The 27,969-nt window shown below is 43.6% G+C and overlaps 1 protein-coding gene across 4 annotated transcripts in view; it reads left to right on the forward strand.

Annotated features, from left to right (window-relative positions):
* Positions 1–10,604: 10,604 nt before the first annotated feature.
* rfx4 (regulatory factor X, 4) overlaps positions 10,605–27,969 on the forward strand; it is a 145,208-nt gene continuing 127,843 nt past the window's right edge. For all 4 annotated transcript variants that reach the window (XM_043708850.2, XM_043708851.2, XM_043708852.2 and 1 more), the window contains exon 1: positions 10,605–10,740. In XM_043708850.2, coding sequence (XP_043564785.1) covers positions 10,692–10,740 — 49 coding nt within the window. In that variant the 5' untranslated portion in view covers positions 10,605–10,691. The remainder of the gene's footprint in view (positions 10,741–27,969) is intronic.

Below are 27,969 nucleotides of genomic sequence, written 5' to 3' on the forward strand. Positions count from 1 at the left end.
GGTCCAGAGTCATGTCTCGGTAAGGATGGCAGACTTTAAGGGGCATTAGTGAATCAGTGTACAATAATTGACAGTGTTAACACGGTCACCATTAAGCTACCTTTGAAAATCCAGAATACATTTAATTCCGATTTCACCATTTGCCATGGTGGGTATTGCCGCTACATCAGCACTTGCCCAGTGGGGCATGGTCATGTGCTAATTGCAATTGGTTCACTATAGATATAGAGGTTCAAAATCTGCCATTCCTGAGGTACTGTGAGCCTTCAACAATTGTATGTAGCCTCATTGGCATGTTGCTTACTTGAACAATCTCAGCAGTGTGTGGGGAGTAAAGGAACGTCTGCTAGGAGCAGAATTAAGCACATAGGTGTATTCAATATAGGTGCCAACCTGCTGCAACTACAATAGAGGGCTTAAAGCAAACCAGACAGCAGAAGCAGCTTTCTATAGAAATAACTTAGCAAGTTTTGAGACTATCTACCATCCCCTGAGAAAAGGAACAGGAAGTGACTTCTGCGTGGGTTTCCTCCGGGTGCTCCGGTTTCCTCCCACAGTCCAAAGATGTGCAGGTCAGGTGAATTGGCCATGCTAAATTGCCCGTAGTGTTAGGTAAGGGGTAAATGTAGGGGTCTGGGTGGGTTGCGCTTCGACAGGTCGGTGTGGACTTGTTGGGCCGAAGGGCCTGTTTCCACACTGTAATCTAATCTAATCAAATCCCCTATCCTCAATAATGAGGGAGCCTCTCACATCAGTTAGAGAAGTCTACAAGCAAGAGTAGGCCACTCAGCCCTTCTAGGCTGTGCTCCATTCACTAAATCATAGCTGAATAAATTTTAAGCAGTGCATACTGGAAAACTGGTCACCAGCACATTGTATATTGAGCTCCATGAGTGGAGATATTGAGTACAAATGCAGGGAGGTTCTGCCGAATTTCATGAAACTTTGCTTAGGCCACAACTGGAACATTTTGTACAGTTCTGGTTCCTGTACTTTAGGAAGAATGTGGTCCTTGAGAAAGTGCAGAGGAGACTTACTGGATGAGAGATCCCAGCTACAAGGTTAGGATGGAGAAGCTGGGGATGTTTCTCCTTGAGAAAGGTGTTCAAGATCATAGTTTTAGATAAAGAAAAACTTGCTGATAGCTGATGTTACAGGGAGTGGGAGAAAATAGACTTGAAGGGTTTGGGCAAGGGATGCAAAGGGGAAGTGAGGAAGAACAGTTTTACATCATGAGCGGCAGTGAACTGGAACTTGCTGTCCAAGAGGGTGTTAAAGACAATAAATTATTTCAAAAAGTAATTGGATTGCGAACTTGAAGGAAATAGCTTGCACAGTAATTGAGTTTCTGTACAGAGAATTAACAAGGACCAAGTTTGCTGATTGCAACACTATTATGGCACAGAAGGCTGCCAGAGTGTTTGTCACCCTCTTGTCAAAGGTGCCATGATCCATCTTGGCCTTTGCCTAAGGTTCCCAGCATCACAGATAGCAGTCTTCAAAATAATATGCATCACTCCGCATGCCATCAAGGAATGGATAAAGGCACTCGATATTGCATAGGTTCTAGTCCTGAAAGCATCTCAGTTGTAGGAATGAAGACTTGTGCTCAAGAACATACCATGCTCCTACCCAAGTTGTTCCATTACAGCTACAATGCTGTCACCTACCTGGCAATGTGGAAAATTGTCCAGTATTGTCCTGTTCACAAAAAGTAGGACAAATCCAACCTGGCTAATTACAACCCCATCAGTCCACTCTTGATCATCAGCAATGTGATTTAAGAGGTTGTCGACAGTCAAGTGGCACTTATTCATCAATGACCTACTCACTGACTCTCAGTTTCTGTTCTGCCAGAACCACTCAACTTCCGATATCATTACAGCCTTTGTTCAAACAACGAGTAAAGAGCTAATTTCAAGAGGTAAGGTGAGAGTGACTGCCCTTGACATGAAACAGTATCTGACCAAGCAGAGCATTGAGGAGCCTGGCAAAATTGAAATCAGTGAGAATCCAGGGAAAACTCTGTACTGGCTGGAGTCATATGTGGCACAAAGGAAGATGGTTGTTATTGTTGGAGGGCACTAGAAGAGTTCCCTGTGATAGTGTTATAGATTGAGATCTCTTCAGATGTTCTTCCCTCCATCGTAAGATCAGAAGTGGGATGTTCATTAATGAATGCACAATGTTCAGCGTCATTCATGTCTCCTCAGATATTGAAATAGTTTGTGACAATGAGTAGCAAAGTCTGGACAACATTCAGGCTTGGCTGAAAGAGACCAGGCAATGACCATCCTTCAGCAAGAAAATCTTACAATCTGCCTTTGACATTCAGTGATATTTTCAGTGCTTTCAGAGTTATGTGAACATAGAACAAAGCAACAGAATGCAATAATTTAGCCCCTAGAGTATAGTCTATTGTTCAATGAAATAGTGGCCAACCTGCAACCTAAATCCATTTTGCCTCATATCCCTTTGAATAACAAACAATTGTCAATAATTAAACATTAACATTTGATGTAACATCAATCATCATTTGCAGAAGAGTTCTAAATTTCAATCAAGTATTTGTGGAGAAAAGATTTCTAATTTCACACCTGAAAGAATTGACTCTAAAATATATATTATGCCACCTTATTCCAGATTCTCCAAGCAGCAGAAAACATCGCTCTCTACCCTAGCTATCACCGTAATATGAAAATGTTAATCAGATCTTTATTGATGTGGAGGAGCTGGTGTTGAACTGGGGTGGACAAAGTTAAAAACCACACAACTCCAGGTTCTAGTCCAACTGGTATATTTGGAAGCACTAGCTTTCAGAGCACCGCTCCTTCATCAGGTAGCTGTGGGACAGGATCATAAGATGCAATTTACAACAAAAGATTAATGATATATTGAGAAAACCTAGATTGCTGTTAAGTCTTTCATCTTATAGAATGTGTTGCAGGTTTCGGTTCATTAATATATAAATCCTCGCCAAGACCTTCACTACACCTCCACTTCTCACCTCTAAACAACTGACAAACCTTAAACAGATCATTGTTCGCAGCAATCTGCCCAGCCTTCAGGACAACATGGACCACAACACCATACAGCCCTGTCACGGCAACCACTACAAGACATGTCAGAGTATTGACATAGATACCACCGTTACACATGGGGACACCACCCTCCATGTACCTGGTAGGTACTCATGTAACCCGGCCAACATTGTTTATCTCATATGCTGTAGGCAAGGATACCCCAAAGCATGGTACATTGGCGAGACCATGTAGGCGCTACAACAACGGATGAATGGACACTGCACAACAATCGTCAGATGGGGTGTTCCCTCCCATTTCAGCGGGCAGTGACATTTGGCCTCGGATCTTCGGGTGACCGTCCTCCAGGGTGGAAGGCAACAGCGAAAAGTGGCCAAGCAGACGCTAATAGCAAAGTTTGGTACCCATGAGAATGGCTTCAACTGGGTCCTTGGGTTCATGTCACACTACAGGTGACCCCATTGCACTATACACTCTCTCATACACGCACTCTTACATACTCACGCACTCACGCAGGCCCTCTCTCATACACGCTTTTTCTCATACACCCACACACAGCCCCCACATTCTCACCCATGCGCACACCTTCTTACAGGCTTATACTCCATCACACTCACACACGCACTTTACCAAGCATACACACACACAAACACTCTTTCATGCACACTCACACTCACATGCACGCATTCACTCACTCTCTCTGTCATGAACGCACACACACATATAAGTCCAATGGGTGAATTTGCGTTTGTAAACACATTCTATTTTGCTCAAAAAGTGCACAACCTGCAGGCAGGCAGTCAATCCATGTAATATTTTATAAATTCTTACTATGGAAATAGAACCAATTTGACTCATGATTGAGATACAGATAGACTCTAACCTCACACCTTTAATACATTGCTTGAGCTGAGATAGAATCATAGAGTCATAGAGATATACAGCACGGACACAGACCTTTCACTCCAACTCATCCATTGCTGACCAGATATCCCAAACCAATCTAGTCCGACGACCTGCCAGCACTTGGCCCATATCTCTCTAAACCCTTCCTATTCATATACCGATCCAGATGACTTTTAAATGTTGCAATTGTACCAGCCTCCACCACTTCCTCTGGCAGCCCATTCCATACAATTACCACCCGCTGCGTGAAAAAGTTGCCCCTTGGGTCTATTTTATTCCCCTCTCACCCTAAACCTATGCCCTCTAGTTCTGGGCTCCACCCCAGGGAAGAAAGTTTGTCTATTTATCCTATCCATACCCCTCATGATTTATAAACCTGTATAAGGTCACCACTCACCGAAGCTCCAGCGAAAATAGCCCCAGCCTATTCAACCTCTCCCTATAGCTCAAATCTTCCAACCCTGGCAACATCCTTGCCAATCTTTTCTGAACCCTTTCAATTTTCACAGCATCCTTCCGATAGGAAGGAGACCAGAATTGCACGCAATATTCCAAAAGTGGTCTAACCAATGTCCTGTACAGCCGAAACATGACCTCCCAACTCCTGTACTCAATACTCTGACCAATAAAGGAAAACATACCAAATGCCTTCTTCACTATCCTATCTACCTGTGACTCCACTTTCAAGGAGCTATGAACCTGCGCTCTAAGGTCTCTTTGTTCAGCAACACTCCCTCGGACCTTACCATTAAGTATATAAGTCCTGCTAAGATTTGCTTTCCCAAAATGCAGCACCTCACATTTATCTGAATTAAACTCCATCTGCCACTTCTCAGCCCATTGGCCCATCTGGTCCAGATCCTGTTATAATCTTGGGTAACTTTCTTCACTCGGCAAAAATGAGGGCTGCAGATGCTGGAGATCAGAGTCTAGATTAGAGTGGTGCTGGAAAAGCACAGCAGGTCAGGCAGTATCCGAGGTAGCAGGAAAATCGACGTTCCTGAAGAAAGGCTTTTGCCCAAAACGTTGATTTTCCTGCTCCCTTGGATGCTGCCTGACCTGCTGTGCTTTTCCAGCACCACTCTAACCTAGACCCTAACATTCTTCGCTGTCCATTACACCTCCAACTTTGGTGTCATCTGCAAACTTACTAACTGTACCTCTTATGCTCACATTCAAATCATTTATATAAATGACAAAAAGTAGTGGACCCAGAATCAATCCTTGTGGCACACCACTGGTCACAGGCCTCCAGAGATGTCACCTTTTTAAAATAAAACCTGAAGTTATCTCAAGAATCTCACTTAAAGTTCTGGGATTTACATGTTAATGAACTGAAACCTGCAACCCATTCTAAAAGATGAAAGACTTAACAATAATCCAGGTTTGTTCAAAATATCGTTTCAGTTGCAGGTCACTGTGATCTTTTGCTATAAATTCTGTGTCTTATGATCCTATACCACCTGATGAAGGAGCAGTGCTCTGAAAGCTAGCGCTTCTGAATAAACCTGTTGGACTAGAACCTGATGTGGGATTTTTAGCCAGATGTTTATTAGTCTCCTTAACTCCAGGGAATGCAACCCTAAGTTGCTTAACTTCTCCTAACTTCACGTAGCATCTAAGTAGAATTCTGGTAAATCTTCACTGCCTTTTCTCTAGGCTCGATATATCCTGTCGAGGGAAGGGTCTTGTGATACAATGGTTGTGCCCTGTCTCTGAGCGAGAAGGTCTGTGTTCAAGTCCCACCCATCCTAGGAGAAGTATGTCATTGTTGTCCAATAGGTGGATTAAAAATAACTGCCCTTCCTAGGATGGGGTGCTGGAACTACAACTAATTTATCCTTTTCCTTTAACATTTTGTTCCTATGTTTCTCATTTCTCTCTCCTGGTTGAATCTCTACATATTTTATATTCCCTGTTCTGTATAGTGTCTAAGCTATTATTTCTCACTGGTGCTCAACACTTTTCTTGTATCTGCTTATATCTGAATACAGTAAATACCTTTTCCACCTGAACCCTTTCCCCATCTGCCAGCCTTGACTAGTTTAAGCTCCTTATGACTATCCTATTTCTCCTTTTCAAAAGACCTGGTGGAGACTGCCATTATGGTACCATTCCCTCCTTCCCCAGTACCTGCACCCATGTCCTACACCAGTCTTTCAGCTGTGCATTTACCTCTGCCCTCTGCTTCTCACCACAGCACTTTGCACGTAGCTCAGGTAATAATCTAGAGATTATAACTCTTGAGGTTCTGTTCTCCAGCTCCTTGTTCAGGATATGCTCACCAAGACGGATCTTCCTGCCTTTGTTAGTCCCAAAATGGATCACAAAACTGGATATCTCCCCCTTGCTGTTCCATTTTAGTTTGTTTGAAATGTTTCTCAACCTACCAACTGCAGATAACATATTGCAATTAGGGATGGACTATTAATGCTGTTCTTGCTTGTGACACCTAGATTTCATTAAGTAAATGAGTTGAGTGTGCCTAAAATTCTGGAAATAGAAGCATACTTTTGTATGTTGTTATTCATTCAAGGGATATGCATAATGTTGGCTGCTCCAGTATAATACTCTATCTAGCTGCCCTGGCGAAAGTGGTGCTGAGCCACTGCCTTGAATCACTGCAGTCCATGTGGAAAGGGACATCCCCACAGTTCTGTTAGGAAAGAAGTTCCAGGATTTTGCCCCAGTGACAGTGAAGGAACTATGATATTTTCCAGATTGCGATGGTATGTGATTTGGAGGGGATTTGCAGATTATGGCGCACCATCCATCTGCTGCTCTTGTCCCGGTCAGTGTTAGAGCTCATGTGTTTGGAAAGTGCTCTTGGAGGAGCCTTGGTGAGTTGCTCCAATGCATCTTGTGGATGGTACACTATGCTGTCACTTTGTGAGAGTAGTGAGAGAGTGAATGTTGCAGGTGGTGGATGTGGTGCCAGTCAAGCAGGCTGCTTTGTTCTGGATGGTTTCAAACTTCAAATGTTGATGGAGCTGCACCTGTCCAGGCAGATGACTCTTAGAGATCGCCAGCATAGAATAAAAAACAACCACCTAACTATTGTAATTGTATTTTCAAGAACTTGACCCAAAGCCTTGTATTTTGCCACATTCCTGACTTGTAACTTATAGATGGTGGGCAGAATTTGAGGAGTCAGAAGATGAGTTACTCCAGTATTCCTTCCTCTGAGTATTTATATGACTATTAAAAACAGAAAACACATGAGAAACTCAGCAGATCTGACAGCATCTGTAGAGAAAGAGACAGAATTAACCTTTTGAGTCCAATGACATTTTGGTTTCATAACCTGAGGAACGTTGAGCTCTGAAGAAGAATAATTGGAGTTAAAATATTAACGCCGTTTTTCTCTCTCCACAAATGTTCTTAGACCTGCTGAGTTTCTTCAACACTTTCAATTTTTATTTCAGATTTTGGTATTCACAGTATTTTGCTTTAATTTATATAGCTACTGCAGTTCAGTTTCTGTTCAATGGCAAACCCCGAGATCAAGATAGTTCAGTACTCAAAAAGATAATGCCATTGAATGTTATGAAGAGATAGAGTCATACAGCATGGAAGCAGACCCTTCGATCTAACCAGTGCATACCAACCATAATCCCAAACTAAACTAGTCCAACCTTCCATGCGCTTGGTCCATATCCTTCCAACCATTTCTTATTCATGTACTTATCCAAATTCTTTAAAATGCTGTAACTGTAACCACATCCATCACTTCCTCTGGAAGTTCATTCCACATACAAACCACTCTCTGTGTAAAAAAAAAATCCTGTCATGTCACTTTTTAAAATCTTTCCCCCCCTCACCTGAAAAATGTGCTCCCTAATCTTGAAATCTTGAAATCTCCAACCCTAGTGAAACGATTCCTACCATTCACCTTATCTGTCCCCTCATGATTTTATAAATCTCTATAAGGTCATTCCTCAACCTTTTATGCTCCAGTGAAAAATTTCCCAGCCTATCCAACCTCTCCTTATAAATTAAACCCTCCATTCCTGGCAACATCCTGGTAAATCTTTTCTGAACCCATTCCAGTTTAATAATATCCTTCATATAACAAGGTGACCAAAACTGGGCGCAGTACTCCACAAGATGTCTCACCATTGTCCTGTACAATTCAAACCCAACTCCTATACTTAAGGTCTGAGCAATGAAGGCAAGCATGGTAAAAGCCCTCTCAACCACCCTGTATATATGTGACACAAACTTCAAAGAAATATGTACATCAACCCCTGTGTCTCTCTCTTCTACAGTGCTACCTAAGGCCCTACTTTTAACTGAATAAGTCCTGCCCTTGTTTGTTTTGCCAAAATGCAATACCTTGCATTTAACCAAATTAAACTCCATCTGCCGCTGTCAGCCCATTGACCCAATTGATCAATGTCCGCTACATCACCAATTTTGGTTTCATCTGCAAGCTTAATAACCATGCCTTCTATACTATTATGTAAATTGTTTATATAAATGACAAATGAAACAATTAGTTGTTAGAGATAGTTATTGCTGGACACCTGTATGGTGTGAATATAACGTTCCATACATTGTTTTGCAGCATATGGAAAAGGAATGTTCCTGCTTCCAGTAGTTGGAGGGTTGATAACCAGGCATTGCAGGGTTAAGATCCATGGGGAACATTTTGTCTTTGTGGATAATGCTCATGCTTTTGAGAGAGAAGGTTTGTGCCTGAGCTATCCTTACTTATTACTGTTAAGCTCAGCTGGCATTTCCAATGCAATGCTGAGGGAGGGAGGCCCTGATGGAGGAATTCTTTCACATTAAAACCTAAAACCACGACTCTCTCTCGCCTTCTCAGATAAAGTTAAAAATCACACAACACCAGGTTATAGTCCAACAGGTTTATTTGGAAGCACTAGCTTTCGGAGCACTGCTCCTTCATCAGGTGGTTGTGCCAGAAAGCTAGTGCTTCCAAATAAAAACCTGTTGGACTATAACCTGGTGTTGTGTGATTTTGAACTTTGTCCACCCCAGTCCAACACCGGCACCTCCACATCATGACTTCGCAGATCAAAGTAACCCATCCTGTTTGAATGAGAAAAGATGTCTCAATCAGTCTCAGGTCAGTCTGATCCCTATCACCATGCTCTTAGTGGGATCATGCAGTGCCCTTACCAGTGACGCTGAAAGTCGCTGTATCAATGCAGATCTCTGAGGGTCCAGAGGGATCGAGCACGGTGTAACGTTGTGACTGAGATGACTAGAAATGGCCTCCAGGCTCTGGTTGGTTTGAGCCCGGAGAGATGGATTATTTGTGTAAGGTGTAATGTTGGATACAGATTAAACCTGTCAATACTAATCTCGTTTTAATGAGGTGGACGGCCTGTAGAATCAGCAGCTCATTTAACCATCCAATTAGAATGAAAGTGATAGGACCCTGGCTACGGGAAGACAATGCAATTTAGCCAAAGAAAAAAAAATCCAGCTCGGTACACAGGGGGAGCTAACCCTGGGCATCTTTCACATGTGTGTGGCTGTTTAAGACAAAAGAGAGAGACTCCGACGTGGAGTAAGAATAAAATTCTGTCTAAATGCACAGCCCCAGAGTTACATTTAACGGTGTGAATTGATTCTGCACTGGGCAAGTTTGCTTTTTCCTCACTTTGTACATCTTGGGGATGTCAGAACTCTCTCAGAAGCGAGAATCCTGTCTTGGCTCTGTGCAATATCTGGACATGAAACGCCAGCTTGTGTGTTATTTGAAGAAGCCGAGTTCCTGTGACTGGGGGTTTCACTCTGAGTAGTGGCACAACTTTGCAGCTGGTACCCAAGAATCTCAGTCTCTCTCTCTCTCTCCCGTGTGTAGAAAATGCATAAAATGTGACAATATCAGACGGGGTTTTGCTGTCAGGCACTCATTCCTAACATGCTGTTTAAACTTCAGGAGGAATCTGGCCCATCTCACTCACTCACTCTCTCTCTCTAAGCTTCATTCATATTCTAATCACTGCCAGCTCCTGGTGAACACGCTGTGTATTAAGCGTTTTCCAGCAACACTTCGGGACTCGCAAAAGGGAACAGTCCGGAGAGTTAACAGCCTCTTTCTGTGACAGTTCCCTGCCAACGATATAACAAGCTTGTGCGGTGAATGTTCACCCTGCGTTTTGGGGAGAGGGGTTAAAATAAGATTGAAAACAACCAGACACAAAAAAGGATACAAAGGAAACGCACAAAATCTGGTCAAACAAGTGGCAAGGGACAGAGAGAGAGAGAGAGAGAGAGAGGGGGGAATAACTGGCTAGTGCACTGCCAATAAGCACAGTGGCATTAAACTGCATTCAGAAGCCAGCCAGTTTTCATTAAGACCCCATAATGAGAAGCGAGAGCAGCTCCCGGGAGTTTAAATCAAGAAGGAAGAAAGGCACTTTCTCGGATATAATGGAAAGGGAGGGTGAAATGCGAGACTTGCGTATATCTAAGCCCACCCCCCCCCCCCCCCCCCCACCCTCTTTTTTTCTCCCAAAAAAAATCTTTTCTTATTCAAACTACCATCACAATGGCCCACAGTAACGCCTGGTCACATTGGCCCATAGAGGCAAGCTGCCAGTCATCACGTTCCCGGCCTATCAATGACACCGCTCTGATCGACCCTTCTCTCTTCATTGCAACATCAGCAAACATTCTGACGGATCACACACACACACAGATACAGACACACACCCCGAGTTATCCCAGAGAGAGAGAGATCTATCTGCAGCCAGCCGACTCCACTAGATGAGCATGCATTGTGAATTATTGGAAGATTCAGACATGGATTCAACAGGTTGGTGTTTTCTTGAGGATGAAGGGGGGGTTGGGGTATCTGTATCCGCCTCGACAGAATCCAAATCTCCATTGGAAAGGAGGGAGAGAGTCAGTGTGGAATGAGTTCTTCTTCTGGAGGGTAAAGTTCCCACACCCCCACTCCCTCCCTGTTTGCAATGGGTTGAAGTTGTTTGCAGTTTTGCCGGTACCTCTGCCTTTGTTAAACTTTCTTTTTGATGCACACAATCTCCTCCTGGCTGGTTTCTTTTTCAGAAACAACATCCCAGGGTCCCCCTCCTCTCTCCTGAACAGTTGGGCTGCGGAGGGGTGGGGAGTGTTGTGGAGGTAAGGGGTATACCCTCCCACACACACTCACTCAGACACACACACACACACACACACACATACTCACACACAAACACAGACACAGGCACATACGCACACACACACACAGACACACAGACACAGACACACACAGACACTCACATTCACAGACACACTAACACACAGGCACACACTCACACAGGCACACTAACACACAGACACACACACGAACACACAGCACACACACCCTCTCTCACACACAGACACACACAGGCACACACAGACACACTCTTACACATACACACACACAGACACCCTCTCTCACACACAGACATACACACACTGTCTCACACACACTCAGACGCAGTCTCTCTCTCACTCTCTCCCAGTAACACAGCCCCCTGTCCCTACAGGCTCTGCTGGGGTACTGGTGCGGCTGCTGGGCTTTGTCGGCCTTGGGGGTGCGGGTTAGGGCGTGAGACTTGGGGAGTTCGGGTGAGGGAATTGAGAGATGGGACTCTCCAGCTCCAGCCTGCTCATTGCCTTTGCCCCCGCCCCCTGTCCAATTACCCCCCACGCCCAGCGGGATGCTGCTGCTGCCCCTCACTTCCCCTCCCCCTTCCCCTTCTCCCCCATCCCTCTTCCCCCTCCCCCAATCTTCCGCTCCCCCACTCTTCCCCTCCCCCACTCCCCCTCCCCCTCCCCTTCCCCACTTCCCCTCCCCTCCCCCTCTCCCCCTCTCCCCTCCCCTTCCCCTCTCCCTCTCCCCCTCCCCTCTCCCCCTCCCCTTTCCCCCTCCCCTCTCCCTCTTCCCTTGCCCTCCCCTTCCCCTCCCCCTCCCTCTCCCCTCCCTCTCTTCCCCTCCCCTCTCTCCCTCTTCCCCTCCCCCTCCCCTCCCCCACTTCCCCTCCCCCTCCCCCGCCCCTCTTCCCCTCCCCCTCCCCCCTTCCCCTCCCCCTCCCCCTCTTCCCCACCCCCTCCCCCTCTTCCCCCTCCCCCTCTTTCACCCTCCCCCCTTCCCCCTCCCCCTCCCCCTCTTCCCCCTCCCCCTCTTCCCCTCCCCCTCTTCCCCTCCTCCCCCTCCCCCTCTTCCCCCCTCCTTCCCCTCTCCCCTCTCCCCCCTCCCCCTCTCCCTCTCCCCCTCCCTCTCTCCCTCTCCCTCTCCCTCTCCCCCTCTCCCCCTCTCCCCCTCCCCCCTCCCCCTCTCCCCATCTCCCCCTCCCCCTCTCCCCCTCCCCCTCTCCCCCCTCCTACTCTCCCCCTCCCCCTCTCCCCCCTCCCCCTCTCCCACTCTCCCCCCTCCCCCTCTCCCCCTCCCCCCTCCCCCTCTCCCCCTCTCCCCCTCCCCCTCTCCCCCTCTCCCCATCCCCCTCCCCCTCTTCCCCTCCCCCCTCCCCCTCTCCCCTCTCCCCCTCCCCCTCTCCCCCTCTCCCCATCCCCCTCCCCCTCTTCCCCTCCCCCCTCCCCCTCCCCCTCCCCCTCTCCCCCCTCTCCCTCTCCACCTCCGCCCCTCCCCCTCTCCTCCTCCCCCCCTCCCCCCCTCCAACCCTCCCCCCTCCCCCTCTCCCCCTCTCTCCCTCTTCCCCGTCCCCTCCCCTCTTCCCTCCCCCCACCCCCTCTTCCCCTTCTCGTTCCCCTTCCCCTTCCCCTTCACCCCCTTCCCCTTCTCATTCCCCCTCTCCCCTTCCCCTTTCCCCTCTCCCCTCTCCCCCCTCCCCCTCCCCCTCCCCCTCTCCCCCTCCCCCTCACCCTGACCCTCACCCTCACTCTTACCCTCACTCTCCCCCTCCCCCTCACCCCTTCTCCTCCCCCTCACCCCTTCTCCATCCTTCCACTTCACCCTCTCCTCCCTCTTTCCCACCTGTTAAATTTCCCACTGTGCCCTTCCCCTCCCTCTCTTGCTTTCTCTCTCCTCTCTTCCACCTCATCCCCCCCCAGCCCCGTGTCCCTCCTCCTCTCTTCCCCTCCTCCACCCGTCTCCCCTCACCCCCGTTCTTCCCTCCTCACCTTGTATGATCTTGTTCAGAACTTTGGTTTCAATTCCTTTTTGAAAGTTGCTGCCAAGTCTGCTTGCACCACCCTTTCAGGCAGAGTATTGCAGATCATAGGAACTGGCTGTGTATTTTAAGTAAACGAATTTCTTCCCTCTCCCCAACTACTTTTTTGTGGCAATGATCTACAATGTGTCAGTCCTCCGATTCCTAATCCTCCTGCCTGGTTGGTAAACGGTTGCACTGATTAATTCTATCTCTCTGGTTAATTTTATACACCTCTCTCCAGCGCTTTCTCTGTTCTAAGGAGAACAACTCTAGTGGTGAACTGCAGCGGGAAAACAGAGCAACTGTTGGGGAAAAGGTTTCACAGTAAACCCCAGTGTCCCCAACCAGTTCCCCCGCTGTTGGAGTCTGGTTCTCAGGAACAGTGTGGAATTATACCTTCCCACTGGTTCCTCAAATATTACAGAATCTCCCTGAAGTCGTGGTTGCTTTACTCTCCCAGTATATCTTTGAGAATGGATGTAAGAGACTTGCTGTAACTGGTGATTGTACAAAAGTCTTTCTCTGTTTCTACATGTCTCTCATCTTCAGGAGACAGTGACAGTGACAGGCAATTGTCTATTGATCCCTGTGTAACCCGCAGCTTAAACAGCCTTCACACAAATATTGCCTCTTTTGTTTTGAGAAGTATCCGTGTTTTGTGTGTGTGTGGCTATGTGTCTGTGTGTGTGTCTGTGTGTGTGTGTTGGTGTGTATGTGTCTGTCTGTCTGTTAGTGTCTGTGTGTGTGTGTGTTTGTGTGTGTTGGGGGAATGGTGCAGTGACTGTCCAAGGTTCCAAAATGTGATTTGCCGTAAAACCGACGCGATTCCTAAACGGGGTAGAAGCTGCTCGCTTCCGGGAACCTGCCGGTCTGGAGTCAATAGAGAGATGTACACAATTATTTGTTCATTTTTTGAGGTATTGGTTGAGGACTAAGTTCAGCAAGAGAGCCCCAAAATGAATGCGTTAGCATCCGAACTAATACTTCAGTAAATACATCTTCCAGGCCAATATACTCATAACTTACTCTTCCAAAAGTAATACATTCTAAGTCGTTTCAGGAGTAACGCACCAAATAAATACTTCAATTTCAGGAGTATCAGACTAAACAAATGCTTCAATTTCAGGAGTAACGCATTAAATAATTTCAATTTCATGAACGATAAACAAAATAAATATTCAATTTCAGGAGTAATACAACGATTAAATATTTTAATTTCAGGAGCAAAACTGCAAATGAATACAGTAAGGAACAATAATAGATCGATAAGTACATTTGCCTCAAGAGTAATAAACTAAACATTATAATTAACTGTAATATGTAAATCCATGAGCTATTTGCAAACCATCAACTAATTTAGGTTTATTTCGCTAAATGAATAAACCCCCTTCATGGCTGATTAAAACTCCGGGATATTATCGAAACAGTTATTTGAAGAAGATTTTAAGTTATCTGGATCAGCCTGAGATGTTACCTTATCGCGGTGCAATGGTATTTCGGCACAATTTTGACTTCTGCACAGGGCAGAAACGATTGCATTGAATTGCCTGCGAACAGTCACTCAGGGGAGTGCTACAATGTGGGGAGGTGGGGGAAGATTGCTCGAATTGGTTGTTTTGTGATTGAAACGGCGTAAATAGTAAACTGGATTTTAAAAAAACTTTAAACTTCTCCCAAGTTCGACGAAATGAATTTCCAAGTCTTCCTGTGGTCTGAGGTTCGAATTTAGTGTTTATTTTGAACACCCCCCCTTACGGATTCTTTCTGCAATTTTGATTTCTCCCAATAATTGTTCCGAAATGGACTTTTCATCAAATCTTGTAGCGTGTCAGCGCTAAATACCGAAACAAAGTAAGGCCGAGAGAAAAGCAATATTCCAAAGGGATTAGAAACTGCTGAACTGGTCGAACCCACCCCCAAATTAATAATTAAAGTTTAATTCTGACTGACCATTCAGGATCTGTCGTTTTTTTCTCCCCCCCCCCCCCCAACTGTCTCCCAGATTTTCTTTCCTCTAATTAACAAATGATTATAGTTGCAGCGAGATTTGGGAAACTTAACAGTGATTTAATTTTATAGTTTTTATGTTTATTTGGGTTATCTGCTTGCTCGATGTTGAATTTAGACCAACTTTAAACATTTCTCATTTAAATCTACCCCGGTGCTTCTGAATTGCAACAAACCATTTATTTTTTGCAACTGGGATAAATCATTCCGAACTCTCAGCCATCCTAACTTACTGTCAAACGAATTGGTCAATAATTTCGTTTTTTTAAAAAAAGGAAAAGTAGAAATTAAACATTCATTAGTTTCCCGGCCGTGTTTGAATTTGTTAATCTTTTCTCCTGCTGTCGAGTACCGCTGACAAAGTGAAGCTTGCTTTAGTTTCTTACAACTCTTTCAGGCTCGCCCTTGAACTTAAAAGTTCGGCAAATATTGTCCCAAACCCTGGTCAGCGAGGGGAGACTGACCCAAGAGTGATCTTCAGTTTGTTAAGCCACTAAGAAGTTGAGAAAGACCCCGCCGTATCCAGGGTCTCTGGCTGGGATCACCAGTATAGATTCCCTCTGCCTTAGTTACTGTTCGGCCTGGAAACCAAACAGATTTCAGGGGCGTTTCCATTGTGGGCTGCAGGAAAGGGCCTGAGTGTTGGGGACATGTTCATGAGGGTGTGCGGGTCAGATCTTTGGGGACACTCGAGCAATCCCTGAGCTGGGGTTGAGACAGAGAATGGGGAGTTCCACGCTCCAGCACACACCGCTGCAGCTCCATGTTAACTCAGGGGAGATGTTGGTGTCATAGCAATGTGCACTGGAAATCCAGATACCCAGGGTTAAACTCACCTCCTCCCGATTCCACCCCGCCCCCACCGCCACAGTCCCGATCCATGTGGAGTTTAAGTCAGTGAATATATAAATCTGCAATGGAATGCCAGCCTCAGAGATTCATGAACGGTAAACTATAATCTATTCTCGTAAAAGTACATCTGATTCAACCATGTTCTTTAGGCAGGGGCATCTGCCATCTTTGCAGCAAAAGTGAGGACTGCAGATGCTGGAAGTCAGAGTCGAGATTAGAATAGTGCTGGAAAAGCACAACAGGTCAGGCAGCATCCATCTTTACCCAGCTGATCTACATGTGACTCCAGTCCCACAGCAACTGGGGTGTCTCATAACTGCCTTCTGAAATGGCCCTGGGGAGAGAGGGAAGGAGACAGAGAAAGTGACAGATTGAAGTAGGGAAAAAAAGCCAGGACAAAGGGGAAACTAGAGAAAGGGACAAGCGGAGAGAGATGGGGATGGGGGAAGAGACTGGTGGAGAGAGAGAGAGAGAGAGGTGGGGAGTGAGAGAGATGGAAGGAGAGAAGGAGGCAGAGAAACTGAATGAGACACAGGAGCTGAGACAGAAACAGTACTATGTAGAGAGAGAGAGACTGGACAAGACAGAGGGACAGGGAAAATTACCAGTAAGACAGGGAGGGAGAGGAACAGATGGTAGTGGAGGAAATGAGAAAATACTTAGAGAGAGAGAAAGAGAGAGAGAATGACACAGGGATTGAAAGATGCAGGAAGAGAGGAGTGAGGATACAGGGTCAGTGAAAGAGAGAGAGAGAGAGACAGGTAGAGAGAGTTGCTTGATCTTGTACTTTTGAGCCAATACTGCTACCTGGTCCATACTGGTCCAGAGTAGCTCAGGATGTTGGTGTCCACACAAAGGCACCGAGGGATGGGCAATAAATTCTGGCCAGCCAGTGACACCTGCATCCCACAAAAAATGAATTAAAAAATTAACTATCCTAGAAGCTATATGCTCCTTAGCTCTCTGAAGCAGTCATCAATTTAGATCCATGGCCACTTGATGAGACAGAAACAAATACAATTGATTAACTATTCAGTTTTGCAGCACTTTCTATAAACCTATCCCACCTTTTCTCCCTTTATATTTGTGTTTTTTCTTAATCCAAAAATTCTCATCCACTCAACTGGATATTTTTATTCCCATTATCAAATCACCTTTGTTTTTTTTGATCTATTAACCACAACCAGAAAATGACCTGTGTTTACCAACTGAATAATTTACATGCAAATGCCATAATGGGTAATGCAAACTACAGTTCCTTGTTTTTCTATATATCTGAAATGCTATCACACACTACTGAAAATTTTTTCCCCTTCTTCAAATCACCAGGACCTTTTTTGTTTTTAACTATTAACCCCAAAAAATCACCCGTGTGGCCAATTGAATATTTACATGCAAAGCCTGTTAAAAGCAATGTAAACCATAATTCTTTGTTATCATATTTTCCCAATAATTTCTTCAGAGATGTTATGACATACCGCTGGAGTAGATGGGATTTGAACGAGGGCCTCTGGCTTATCATCATGAGACACAATCACTGTTCCACAAGAGTCCTTAGTTCTTTGTTTTGTTTTTTTTGTATTAGTTCTTTGTTTTAAATTAATCAGGAGTCACCCTCTTAGCACAGAGATGAAAATAATGTTTTTTTATATTCCGGGAAGCTGTATAATTTTGGGACTTTTTGCCACAGAAGGCAATGGAGGAAGGAGTCACTGAATATTTTTAAGATGGAGGCAGATAGCTCCTTTTTAGGCAGGGAATCAAAGATTATTGGGAGTAGATGGAAATGTGGGGTTTGGAACTCAAACAGATTAAGTATGACCTTATTGAAAGGTGGAGCAGGTTTGATGGGCCAAATGGCCTACTTCAGCTTTTAATACATATGTTCTTGATCTTAATGGCTTCTACTTTTTGTGATATTCCTAGCCTGTTCCATTATCATTGTTATTTGTTCAACTTCAGCCCAACAAAAAATCAAAGAAGTGTGGATGCTGGAAATCAGAAACAAAAGCAGAAATTGCTAGAGAAACTCAGCAGGTCTTGACATATCTGTGGAGAGAAAACAGAATTAATGTTGAAGGTGCAGTGACCTTTCTTCAGAATCTCTACCCATCTTTCCATCATGTTCTGGATACTACTACCAGGTCTCTCTCTCTCTGCTATGATTGGAATTCCTTTCATAATTTTCTTTTCTGAGGGTCATGTTTACTTTCAGGTCCACTTTCAGAACTTCTAGTGCAGATTCTGGGGTTCCATATTTTTGTTAGATTTTGACAATCCCGAGATCTTACCTTCTGTCCCTGGTCTTGTGTATTTGGAGCATAAATGTATTTGTCAGTAGCTTTCCCTGCTGTTCTTACAAAGCTGGTACCTTTCCATTCACTAGCCCCTTCAGGAAATTGTTACTTTTTATATCGACTTTCAGTTGTTCTCCTGTAGGACAAAGTTAAAAATCACACAACACCAGGGTATAGTCCAACAGATTTAAATGGAAGCACACTAGCTTTCGGAGCACCACTCCTTCAGGTGGTTGTGGAGGTCACAATTGTAAGGCAAGAATTTATAGCAAAAGTTTACAGTGTGATGTAACTGAAATGATACATTGATTGTACAATCAAGGTATTTTTCAATGTATAATTTGAGTTACATCACACTGTAAACTTTTGCTATAAATTCTTGCCTTACAATTGTGTCCTCCACAACTACCTGATGGAGCATCGTTCCGAAAGCTAGTGCTTCCAACTAAACCTGTTGGACTACAACCTGGCGTTGTGTGATTTTTTAACTTTGTAACCCCAGTCCAACATCGGCATCTCCAAATCATGACTCCTCTGGGACAAGTAGCCTTGTCCTGAGTCTCTGTGAAACTTTGTCCATATTCCATCAGTTCTTCATCTGCTACAATCTTGTTCTCACAATTGTTCACGAGAAGAGGATGGTGCCACATCACTTTCTATCACTTGATCAGATTCCGTCAGTGTGTAATCAGGAACGTTTTACCTTGAGGATTGTGTCCACGCTGTTGTTGCCAGCTATAAAATTACTATTGCCGCGTTACTATCGATATAACCTTATCGCTGTTCCCTTCTGTAATACACCATTTTCTCTGGACTAAAATTTATTTCTGATGGCTTCATACAATGCTACAAGGCTTGGCGAATTTTCTGTCAAATATCAGCCTTTAATGAATGCCCTTTTCCCTGTTTGCAAGCTATTTAAGTGCTCAAAAATGTCCAAGTTTGAGATGATCACTCACTACAAAGGAATTTTTGGATTTATCCTGAAAACTAATTGGCTATAGCCCCCAACCATTTGCAGTGAGTTCTCCTCTGGACTGCCCATTGGCAGATATTAATTTACATTTCTATTAAGATTTTATGAAGCATCTTATCTATTAGCAGTCAATTACTTTCACACACTCCAAATTACGAAGCTTTCTAAGTCTTTAGAACTATTACTTTTCTCATTCCCACAATGTCCTTAGTTTCATCCGTTTTTAAGTTCGTCATTGGCAAACTTAACTGGCCTGCTTTGTACATTTTTTAACCTTAACCTATGTGAAGATGGGTGGGCAGGTTGCTGATGCAGTTTTAGGATAATTAACATTTTTTTCCTTTCAGCCCATATCCCCTGATGCCAATAACACCACATTAATATTTTGTTTGGAGAATCATACAGCCATAGAAAAGTTAATGCACATAAAAGGCAATTCAGTCCATTATATTTGCACTAACAGAATATACTAGCTACCGCTCTAAAAATTCCTTCCCACACCTACTCTGTAGCCTTGCAGATTCAGTTCCAGGTTCCTATTAAAATGAGTTAAGGGTTTCCATCTCACCCACGAAACAGGACAATGAATTTCAGACACTCGCCATCCTCTGGATGAGAATATTTTTTACTCATGTCCCCATTTAAACCTTCTGCCACTTACTTTAAATTTGTGCCCTTGATAACCTCTTCACTCTATCCAAGCCCCTCATTATTTGCACACCTCAGTAATTCACCCCTGAGCTTCCTCTCTCCTATGTTAACCAACCTAGCCTACCCAATCATTGCTCATAGCTAGAAAAACAGAAATTGCTGGAAAAGCTCAGCAGGTCTGGCAGCATCTGTGGAGAGGAATCAAAGTTAACGTTTTGGGTCCAGTGACTCTTCCTCAGAACCCTGATGCTGCCTGATTGCTTTTTCCAGCAATTTCTATTTTTGTTTCTGATTTTCAGCATTTGCACTTCTTTCAGTTTTCATTCCTCAGCTGCTATTTTCAAGCCCTGCTACATTCTTAAAAATCTCCTCTATTTTCTATCCAGAGACATAGACATCCTTCCTCTAATGTGATGATCAGACTGTACACAAAACCTCTGCAATGGCTTAATCAAGTGTCTTGTATGGTTCTAGTATTAGATCTTGCTTGTATATTCAATACCTTGCACTATGAAGGAAGCTATCTCAAATGCCTTCTTTATCAATTTATCTACTTGCTTTGCCACCTTCAGGTACCTTTTGGCATACACTGCAAAGATTTCCTCTCTACCCCTCTCAATATTTGGGTGGTCTCATAAAGCATTTGACTGTTCCATTCTTTGTGGAACTGCTGAATATCCGAGTTTGGGCTATGAAAACTGCTGGGAATGAATGTTTCTCCAAGGATATATTAAGGCTCCTGACCTTTGTTCCAAAATCCTTTGGCTTTCTGAAAACCCAAACCTGGTTAATACTAGAGGTCTATCATACTTAACACCTTAGCGCAGTGCAACAATTTAAAGGCAAGCACTGAATTAGGAATCTCAAAGTAGAAATCTTGCACGTAATCTGTTAAATTCCATTACACGCACAATGCTGGAGAAGCTCAGCAGGTCTGGCATCATCTGTGCAGTAAGAAACAGAGTTAACATTTCGAATCTGGTAGGACTCTTCATCAATTCTGATTCAAGTTGTTAACTCTGTTTGTCTCTCTCCATTGATGCTGCCAGACCTGTAGTGTTTCTCCAGATTTTCTGTGTTTATTACAGACTTCCAGCTCTGACATATTTTGCTTTGAAATTTCATCATTTATCATGTTTTCTAGATGTATCAAGCTCTGACCATATTTTATGTGTATTTAATATTTTCTTATAAATTTAGTCCACAACTATTTAATGGAATTTCCAAACTTTGTTCAGTATCAAATTGTTGCGATTCGAGCTCTTATAGTATTTTCTGTTTGGCCTTTCTCTGATAGGGATAGTGCTAAGGACAAACTTTGGGTTTTTTCTTTATTAAAGGTGGGACCATGTTCACATGTCCTCTGCATTTACCATTCATTGTAGGGTTCAGCTTCACCAAATGTTGCTAGGAAATCATATACGGAACAAAACATTTCCTATTTGCGCTTGGTTCATCTATTCTTCTCAGAAGTATTCGAATTACACCCTCTGTCTCAAAAGAACTCTCGGTTTCAATCTTCACCTTTAGACATCCATCCTCTGTGACCAGTGTTTTCTTGGATCTGACCAGTTGTTGAGGTAGAATACCAAGACAGCTTTCTTTGTGGATAGAGTTCATTAATTTCTCAGTTCTACAGCTCTTTTTGCACACCAGTCCCACCCCTTCCCTCTTTACATCGACCAACATAATGAGTTAATCAACTAATTTCCAGGTAGCTGGTTAGCTCCTTGTTATCTTAACCTAAGGCTGACTCTCACTTTTGTTTTGGATAACTAACAGTTATTTGAGTTTTTTGGAGGGTTTCTCTCCATGAGACCGAGCAAGATCTCTCACCACTTGCCTCGTTATCTACCCACCCCACTTCATGACACTCTTCTTGTCCGATTCTAGCCCCACTCGTTGTACCCTGAACAACTTGCTACTGTTGCCATGCAATTGGATGTGCTCTGTCGGTCTGGAGCTGCTCTGTATGGGTTCCTGACATTTTTCCTGGACATGCTAGAGCAGAGAAAATTAATGCCCTACTTTGCTTGCAGGTGGATTGTAATGGGGCTTCCTGTTCCCTCAGGACCAGCAGTGGAGGCCACAACACCAGACTGGGCCAGGCTGGTTGGAAATTACCACCTGGGTCACTGCAGTTTCAGTTGTCTGGAGGGATGCCCACCCTGAGGAAGAAGGTCAATGTCCTTCTAAATTCTGCCAACATGAGTGCCACTCTCTTCTCTCTGAGACCATACACTCACTGTATCTCTGTAACTGTATGTACCAGCCTCCCACACTCTCTACATTGCCTGCAATATCTTCCTTCACTTCTGTCACCCACCCAAACCCCCATTACCACTAACCCTGCATACCCTCTGCTGCCCACTGACTCGCTTGGGACACCTTCCAACCTGCACCAAAAGTAAGTGCTGTGCCGCCCAATTTCACCACCCTTAACACATTCCTCTTTCTCATGCCTGAAGGAATACAGCCCCACAATAAGGCAGAGTCAATACAGCTGTGGCTGACTGACTGTGTCTAAGCCCCTGGACCAATGTCAGAGGCTATCTCCCTTGGCCTGACTGAGGATTGCTGACAACTATGACAAAATGGACCTAAAGGGCAATGTTTTCATGCAGAGGGTGGTGTGTGTATGGGATGAGCTGCCAGAGGACATTGTGAATTGAAAAGGCATCTGGGTGGGTACATGAATAGGAAGGGTTTAGAGGGATACGTGCTGGCAAATGGGACGAGATAAATTTAGGATATCTGGTTGACATGGACAAGTTGGACCGAAGGGTCTGTTTCCATGCTGTACATCTCTATGATTCTGTGACTGTGCTTGCGATACAGTAATCCTGGGACCCTGGTATCTCTGTCTGAGGGGCAAGGTGTAAGAGACAAGGCAGGGACACAGTGAGCATCGAGATAGTTCAAACTCAGCGAGCCATTCTGACTTTTGCTATGAATTATTGATATCTAGTTTTCTTATGGCAGTTACTAGGATAGAAAGCTGCATATTAGGAGAGGAGCTGTGCAGTTAATAAGGTCATTAACAAGGAGCAGTTCCTCATATTAGACAACTCATCCCTTCCTAGTGAGATTCTCGTCCCAATGTCCAGAACTGAGTTTAAATAAAAAGTAACCAGTTGCTTCTGATGTTGAGAAAGGCCTCACTGGACTTCTCAAATGATTCTCCCTGACTCCCCACCACAGGCCATGTCATCAGGCCTTTATAACATACGCACACAGTGTTCTAGGGGTTAGAGTTACAGCATTTTCTCTCAGCAGCAGTGAATGGATGCTGATATATTTCCAGGTTAGAATGGTGTGTGACTTACAGGGGAACTCACAGGTGATGGCATTCCCACCTGCCCTTGTCCTTCTAGATGACCAATATTGCAGGTTTGGAAGGTGCTGTCCGAGGACACTTAGTGGGTTATTTCAATGCATCTTGCAATTGGTACACACGGCTGCTACTATGTGTCAAGGGTGTGAATGCAGAAGGTGGTAGATGGGGTTGCTAGTGAAGTTGTCCTAGATGATGTTGAGCTCCTTGATTGTTGTTGGAGCTGCACCCCTCAAGGCAAACGGAGAGTATTCCATCACACTCCTGCTTTAAAGCTGGTGAATAGACTTTGGAGAGTCAGGAGGTGAGTAACTTGCTGCAGGATTCCTAGCCTCTGATCATCTCTTGTTGACACTATTTATACGGCTGGTCCAGTTAATTTTCTTGTTAATAGTAACCCCCACGATCTTGATATTTGGGAATGTGCTATAGGGATGATTGTCCCATAAGGACTCAAGTAAAATGAATGCCTTACTCTTCCTTCTGAGAACCTAAGATTCAACTGCTTTGTTTTTCTGATTTCCCAGTTTCTGGCTGCCTGTCTCTTGACTTGACTTTCTGTCCTGTTGAAAGAATGTTTGCATTGAGTCCAGACTGTTATCAATTCTGTCACATTTTGATATGATTTTTCTCCAGTTGTATCATCTTTCCATGTTCTAGGAAGGTGATGATTAGTTGGAGGTTGTGTTGTAAAACTGGTACACCCATTTATAACCTCCACCCCATTAATAATTCTGCCGGCGAGTGGTTATTATTCAATGGTGTTGTTCTGGAGCTCAGGACGGCTAATTCTCAGACCGGATACCTCTTCATCAACGACTTTGCAGATTTGACTGCACTTTGTATCTCTTTGTCAACTGAGGAATGGAGAATTGAGAATGTGTCACTTGATTGATCCCTTGATCAAAGTGAGATCACTCAAATCCTCATTCATAAACTGACACCTATTGTTTGATACTAATTCATTCGTGTTAATCCAGAGACCTATGTAATGTGCTCAGGACCGGGGTCATGGCAGATATTGGAATTTGACTTCAATGAATATCTGGAGTTAAGGGTCTAATGATGACCATGAAACCATTGTCAGTTGTCAGGAAAAAACCCACCTGGTTCGTTAATGTCCTAAGAGAAGGAACTCTGCCATCCTTACTTGGTCTGGCCTCGATGTGACTGCAGACCCACAGCAATTAGCTGCCCGCTGGGCACTTAGGGATGGGTAATAAATGCTGGCCTAACCAGTAAAGTCCACATCCTGTGAATTGATTAAAAAAAAGGAAGCAGTGTATTGTAAAGTTCCTTTACAGTGTTCTGCTGTAGTTACATGACATCTTGATACATCAGAGAGGTAAAAACAATGACTGCAGATGCTGGAAACCAGATTCTGGATCAGTGGTGCTGGAAGAGCACAGCAATTCAGGCAGCATCCGAGGACAGGCAAAATCGACGTTTCGGGCAAAAGCCCTTCATGCTGATGAAGGGCTTTTGCCCGAAACGTCGATTTTGCCTGTCCTTGGATGCTGCCTGAATTGCTGTGCTCTTCCAGCACCACTGATCCAGAATCTTGATACATCAACCCATCCTGAATAAATATCGATAAAGAATAAATACATCTTTCCTCTAAAATGAAACAAATCCATTGTTCGCCTTGCCCATGACTTCTCTGGAAATCTTGAGGATATCATTGACTCAGGAGACACTGGACATGTACGGCACATATTTGGTTTGTCAAAATGTAATCCTTTACACCTTTCAAATCGTCTAGCCCTCACACTGATTGTGCTCTGCACTTCCTGATACCTACGTGTTCCCTGTGTCATTTCTATAGGATTTCTCTTCACACCAACATTGGTTTGTCCATTCTTTTTTCACACCAATAAACCTTCTCCTATTGTCAAACACTGTTTCAGCTCGGGGTACTTTATCAGCACAAATCCACTTGTGACTCGTCACTCCCAAATGAGAACCTGGGCTTGATACATTTCACTTTTGCACTTGCTTTGCCACTGAATCATATTCACATGAGTCTGCAGATGCTCTTTAATAACTGGATGTAAGTTTGACACAAAAATCAAACAAAACTATGTATACAAAACACAGTTAAGAATATCTTAATCTAAACAGCAATACAGTGTCTCAATCTGTTCTTCAACTCTATGCTTTTACAGATACACCATTCCAGAGACATTTCACTCCTTTCTCAATGCTTTAATTGGGTCTTCCCAGTTCCTTTTCCATGGACTGTGGAGACAGATTTACAAATCTTTTTTGAGACTGTTTGCACTAGCCTTTCACAATTCTGATGGCCTAAACTTTTTCAGTTCTAATAAACTTCAGCATTTATAACCAAACTCTCCAATCTTAGAAGCTCCACCAACTGAAACACTTTGACTCGGGTGACTCATTTCTCTGCGCCGAGAGATTGCGCTCCCTTCTGACCTGAGACCTTGAACCTTCTGTATTGAAGTCCAAACTAAATTGTTGTTTTTCTGGTTTGCTACAAACACAGCAATGCTGGTATCCCAACCATTAATGCCACAGAGATTCTTCCAAGCACTTGATTGAACTCACATATCGTTTTGGAATTGATGCATTTAGATCACTGTTCCAAGTGATTATCTGACCTCTATAAGAAAAGTTACTATCACAGAGCAAACCCACAACTATCTGCCTCTACTTTAAGTGTTCAAACTTTAATATATATAATACAAACTTCGCATCACATCTCCCCCAGTAATATAAAATCCTTAGTAGGCATGTTGATTTTCTGTCAACATTTACTATTGCTATTTCTATGCTGCATTACAAGTAGTAACATATTTACATTAAATACATACTGATCACTGCATTCAGTTTTCTTCATGTTTGCTGTTGAGAAAGCATTCTTATAGCATTGTCCTTGCCAGATACACAAATTTTTAAATTGTATGGTTGTATCATTAAATGCAACAATACAGTCTTTGTTTTAAAAAAAAACTAACAGATTGTAGACTGTATAAATAGTAGTCTCTTCAGAGTTATTGGATTTGTGTGTTACATATTGATATAGAATCTATCCCAGCGAATATTTCTATTGACAGACAATAGTTTTTGGGAAAAGTAACTGATAGGACCGTTTTAACCCCACCTTGTCTTTTTGGGGTAGAATCACAACAATGCTGATTCTATTGGTATCGACAGCCAGTTTGAATGGTTCCTCATAAATCAAGGCTGACAAAACCCAGTATAGTTGTTAGAACAGCTTTAAAATTGTCAAACGCACTCTAAAAGTCTCCATCCATTCAATTCTTCTGTTTTCTTTCAATAAATTTGACAAGGTGTCATTACAATACTGCAGTTCAGAATAAACTTCCAATAAATCCATACATGCCAATATATCAGAGCATTTCATATTTTGTCTTAGGTGTGGGAAAATCCAAAATAAACCTTTTCGCTTCACTATGTAAAAATTGACCTGTCTCACAGTGTGGCTCAAGTATGTTACTTTTGCTTTGGCAAATGTGGTTCTAGCTAAATTTATGATCACGCGGTTCTTTGTAACTGATCAAATAGGTGAACTAAGTAATATTAATGTTTGTCCCAGGTTTGGCTGATCACAATCAAGTTGATGATCAAGACAGGTTCATAGCTCCTTGAAAGTGGAGTTGCAGGTAGATAGGATAGTGAAGAAGGCGTTTGGTATGCTTTCCTTTATTGGTCAGAGTATTGAGTACAGGAGTTGGGAGGTCATGTTGCAGCTGTACAGGACATTGGTTAGACCAATGTTGGAATATTGCATGCAATTCTGGTTTCCTGGTTTCACGCAGAGGATGGTACGTGTATGGAATGAGCTGCCAGAGGAAGTAGTGGGAGCTGGTACAATTGCAACATTTAAGAGGCACTTGGATGGGTATATGAATAGGAAGGGTTTGGAGGGATATGAGCCAGGTGCTGGCAGGTTGGATTAGATTGGGTTGGGATATCTGGTCGGCATGGATGAGTTGGACTGAAGGGTCTATTTCCATGCTGTACATCTCTATGACTCTATGACTCTATGATGACATACAATATATAGATTATATAGAGATTAGACATTAGATTAGATATAGGTTATATAATCCTCCAATAACTTTGTTGGTTAATGTTTAGAAAGTAGTTGATGTCTTTTTGATCCCAAATTGTATGACTTTACAATAATAAAGTCTATCCAGTGTTACAAAAGCTGCAATTTCTTTGGCTCTATCAGTCAATGGAACTCGCCAATATCTTTTAAGCAAGTCAATCTTAGCGACAAATTCTGCTCATCTAATTCTTACTTCTTCTTATGGATTTGAATGTTCATTGACTTTGTGATAATCAATGCAAAATCTTTATGACCGACAGTTTCAGAACCATCAGAGGTGAGCTCTAGATGCTATGAGTCTGCTCAATAATGTTATTGTTCATCATGAGTTTAATGCCTTCCCTCATTTGAACTAATTTATCAGACTGAATCTAGAAGGATGTTGTCTTATACAAAATGTCATGTATTGCCAAAGATGCTTTTCATGTGGCACTGGCCCCAGTAATGGGAAAAAAGAGAATTGTTCTGCTGGGATGAGCTTCTTGTGAGTCATGCAGGGATTTGTATCCTGGTGAGGTATTTAACAATAATTGTAGATAAAGTTTGAAATGAATTAGGTGGGGAGGGGGTTCAATTAAAGGGAAGTTAAAGAGATTAACAAAAAATGAGAGAGCAGAAGTCTAGGGTAGTGAAGAGCTGAAAATGTGTTGCTGGAAAAGCGCAGCAGGT

This window comes from Chiloscyllium plagiosum, unplaced genomic scaffold, assembly GCF_037043375.1.
Source record: "Chiloscyllium plagiosum isolate Xiang-an unplaced genomic scaffold, Cpla_swu_hap1 HiC_scaffold_19, whole genome shotgun sequence".
In the NCBI taxonomy this organism is placed as follows: Eukaryota; Metazoa; Chordata; class Chondrichthyes; order Orectolobiformes; family Hemiscylliidae; genus Chiloscyllium; species Chiloscyllium plagiosum.